The sequence below is a fragment of the Neoarius graeffei genome, chromosome 8 (assembly GCF_027579695.1).
Source record: "Neoarius graeffei isolate fNeoGra1 chromosome 8, fNeoGra1.pri, whole genome shotgun sequence".
Lineage (NCBI taxonomy): Eukaryota > Metazoa > Chordata > Actinopteri > Siluriformes > Ariidae > Neoarius > Neoarius graeffei.
In genome coordinates this window covers 56,272,957-56,276,637 of record NC_083576.1, presented here as the reverse complement: position 1 = coordinate 56,276,637, position 3,681 = coordinate 56,272,957, and the positions used below count along the sequence as shown (strand labels likewise).

At 41.7% G+C, this 3,681-nt stretch overlaps 1 protein-coding gene across 10 annotated transcripts in view; it reads right to left on the bottom strand.

The window, feature by feature from the left end:
• pigg (phosphatidylinositol glycan anchor biosynthesis class G) overlaps nucleotides 1-3,099 on the bottom strand; it is a 427,330-nt gene extending 424,231 nt beyond the window's left edge. For all 10 annotated transcript variants that reach the window (XR_009655235.1, XR_009655238.1, XR_009655237.1 and 7 more), the window contains exons 1-2: nucleotides 2,626-3,099; nucleotides 623-828 (exon numbers count right to left, since the gene is read on the bottom strand). Coding sequence is in view for 4 of the 10 variants with exons in the window: in XM_060927883.1 (XP_060783866.1) it covers nucleotides 623-828; nucleotides 2,626-2,779 (360 nt within the window). In the remaining 6 variants the exon portion in view is untranslated. The remainder of the gene's footprint in view (nucleotides 1-622; nucleotides 829-2,625) is intronic.
• Between the last annotated feature and the right edge of the window lie 582 nt (nucleotides 3,100-3,681).

The following is a 3,681-nucleotide window of genomic DNA, read 5'->3' as shown; positions in this document are numbered from 1 at the left end:
ACTCCTAAACCTTGTGGACAGCCTTCCCAGAAGAGTTGAAGCTATTCTAGCTGCAAAGAGTGGACCAACGTCATATTGAACCCTATGGATTAGGAATGGGATGTCATTTAAGCTCATATGTGAGTCAAGGCAGGTGAGCAAATACTTTTAGCAATATAGCGTACATTATGGCTGGGAAACCACTACAGCTTGCGCCATTTACAGTGGCCCCATTGTACCGAAACTGCATGTCTTTGAACTGTGAGGGAAACTGGAGCAAACCCATGCAGACACAGGGAGAACATGCAAACTCCACACAGAAAGGCCCCTGTTGGCCGCGAGGTTCGAACCGGGAACCTTCTTGCTGTGAGGCGACAGCGATAACCACTACACCACCGTGCCGCAACATGATATGCTGTCCACTGTGCCACCTATCCGTAATATCTCAAAATTATTTAAAATGTTAACCCATCAAAATGAAGTAACTGATACAAATTATGAGTTGTAATTTCAACCACACAATAGAATACAAAGCAATATTAGCAAGCTATTTGACGTCATGTTGGAAAATAAATAAAATATGACCGCTGGAAGCAACTACTGGACAACAGTGAGAGCAGCATTTCTACACAAGCAGGCTCACCTTGATTCTCGGCATGGTGACAGTAGGAGCTCTGGCTTTTGCAATGAAGCTATGAGATGATCCACTCTCCACTAGGTTCCTGGTGTAGGGCATGAACCTCTTTCCACTGGGCCCAAAGACAAAGTCATCTCTTAAAGCATCTATCAGCACAATGACCACTTTGTTGAATAACGGAGGAGGCACTTTGGTTGAGTTTGGGCTACTTCCTGCAAAAGAAAAAGACAATGTGCTGATGATATTACTGATCAACTCCAGAACATAAGAGGGCCATTCCATGTCAAATCTCCGAATGCTCCCACTCGACCATCTCAGATTTGGCTGAAAAAATTCCAGGAGGTTCACACACTTCCCAATAGGAAAAGTCCCAAATTTTAGCTCCCAACCCCTTATAGTTTTGTCATAAAAAAATATTTTTGCAACTAACCTCGGACCCGTTTTGAACAGAGTTTTTTGGGGAGCCACTTTGAGATTGCTGTATCTAGAAAAGTATTTAAGCTAGGTCCTTCAAATTTTCAAGGGTCAAAATCTGGCACCAGTACTTGTAGAATATGGACTTTTACATGTGTGCTTTTGGTTTATCATAGAATTCTGGGGGCTTGAATTTGCTCGGAAATTCTACACTACGCTCTGTGGCAGAATATTTGAAGGACTGTGGAAAATGCAATTTCAAAGACAGAGGCTTGATATTGCACATACACCTTCCCATATACTGTGTACTTTGTATTCTCAAACTTAATAAATTCAATAAGTGTCATGAATAATAAATCATAATTATAATAATCAATTCTACTGGACTGTCAAAGACTTTTTATCATGGACAAATACTAACTGAAGCATATAGGTTGCTTTTTCTTCTAAATTATGGTACAAAAGAAATGTTGTAATGAAAACAAGTTTCAGTTTTCACCCATATTAGAGCGCCAATATTTCAGTATGTAAAGGTTGCATATAGGTTATCCTTCAGGTATAGTTTACCATGAACCAAATGAAGCATTTTGTTGAGTTTAAGCTGTGTCATAAAATCAGGGCATTTTGCTAGCATTTGAAAATGCTTTCATAGGCCATGAATGCTGTGCGTGTCCGCGAACACCACATTTTCAAAAAAATCATTTTGCAAAAATAAGGCAGAATACCATCACAAATTTTGGATATGTTAAAAACAGACATCTAATCTTTCTAAAACAGTCAATTTTATGTTGGTGGATGCTGTCATTTCTTTGCTAGAACATGCCAAAAGCATCTCATCTCATTATCTCTAGCTGCTTTATCCTGTTCTACAGGGTCGCAGGCAAGCTGGAGCCTATCCCAGCTGACTACGGGCGAAAGGCGGGGTACACCCTGGACAAGTCGCCAGGTCATCACAGGGCTATGCCAAACACATCACCAAATTAATTTTTTCCATTTTTAAACTTTAATATCTTCCAAACCGCTCATCACAGAGGGGCAGTTTTAGAAGACAAAGTACACAGTATATATGGGAAGGTGTATGTACAATATCAAGCCTCTGTCTTTGAAATTGCACTTTCCACAGTCCTTCAAATATGCTGCCACAGAGCGTAGTGTAGAATTTCCGAGCAAATTCAAGCCCCCAGAATTCTATGAACCAAAAGCACACATGTATAAAAGTCCATATTCTACAAGTACTGGTGCCAGATTTTGACCCTTGAAAATTTGAAGGACCTGGCTTAAATACTTTTCTAGGTACAGCAATCTCAAAGTGGCTCCCAAAAAAACTGCTCAAAACGGGTCCGAGGTTAGTTGCAAAAATATTTTTATGACAAAACTATTAGGAGTTGGAAGCTAAAATTTGGGACTTTTCCTATTGGGAAGTGTGTCGACCTCCTGGAATTTTTTCAGCCAAATCTGAGATGGTTGAGTGGGAGCATTCGGAGATTTGACATGGAATGGCCCAAGAGCCAATGGAGGCGATCAGCTCACACTCTGGAATGAGAACAAGAACAAAATTTTACAAAGGACATTTCAGTAACAGGGCTATTCCTTACCTACTACTGGTTCTGCTGGCAGATCAGATAATTTGCTCTTTGATGAGAAAGACGACTTGATTGGAACTGGGAAAAAGCCTCTCAAGAAAAGGGCAATGCCGAGTAACTCAATAATGAGACACAAAGTAGCGAAGACTGAAGAACTTAGCTTCATATTGATGGATGGATGTTGTTATTATTCTTATTATGAACGATCTTTAACTGTTTTCTAACCAAACTCCCGTCTGAAAGCATATAGCTACCTGGCTACACTACATATCTGGCCTTAATCCGCAACTAGCTAGCAACAAAGCAAAGTTCACGAACATTACAAGCTTTAAAGACACTACACCTTAATTTTAAAGCGTCGATAACTTGTGTGAGCACGACACAGGACCGTGATCCCGATACAACATTCAACATCACACTCCTAAAAGAACAAATGGAGTTTCAAACGAAGTTCCAGTTTGACATTTCCGTGTTATGAGGAAGTGTCGCTACGGCAAGCGAGAGGTTCAAATCGCGTGACGCGCACAGATGAGAGGAAACCTGGAGGAGACACGAGCGCCCTCAGGCGGCACTAATAGAGTTCTGAGGCTTTACATCAAAGCTGCATCCAGTAAACATGTACTGTATTCTCTGCTCTGCTACTAAAACTAATCAAAATGGTATGCACGTATCTTAACAAAGAATTTAGTACTGCACTGTGAATTATTTAATGAATCCAGCCACTGGGGGTGCATAAGCGTACTCTTGGTGCCGGTCCCAACCCCGGATAAATTGGAGAGGGTTGTGTCAGGAAGAGCATCCGGCGTAAAACTGTGCCAAATCTAACATCTCATCTCATTATCTCTAGCCGATTTATCCTGTTCTACAGGGTCGGAGGCAAGCTGGAGCCTATCCCAGCTGACTACGGGTGAAAGGCGGGGTACACCCTGGGCAAGTCGCCAGGTCATCACAGGGCTGACACATAGACACAGACAACCATTCACACTCACATTCACACCTACGGTCAATTTAGAGTCACCAGTTAACCTAACCTGCATGTCTTTGGACTGTGGGGGAAACCGGAGCACC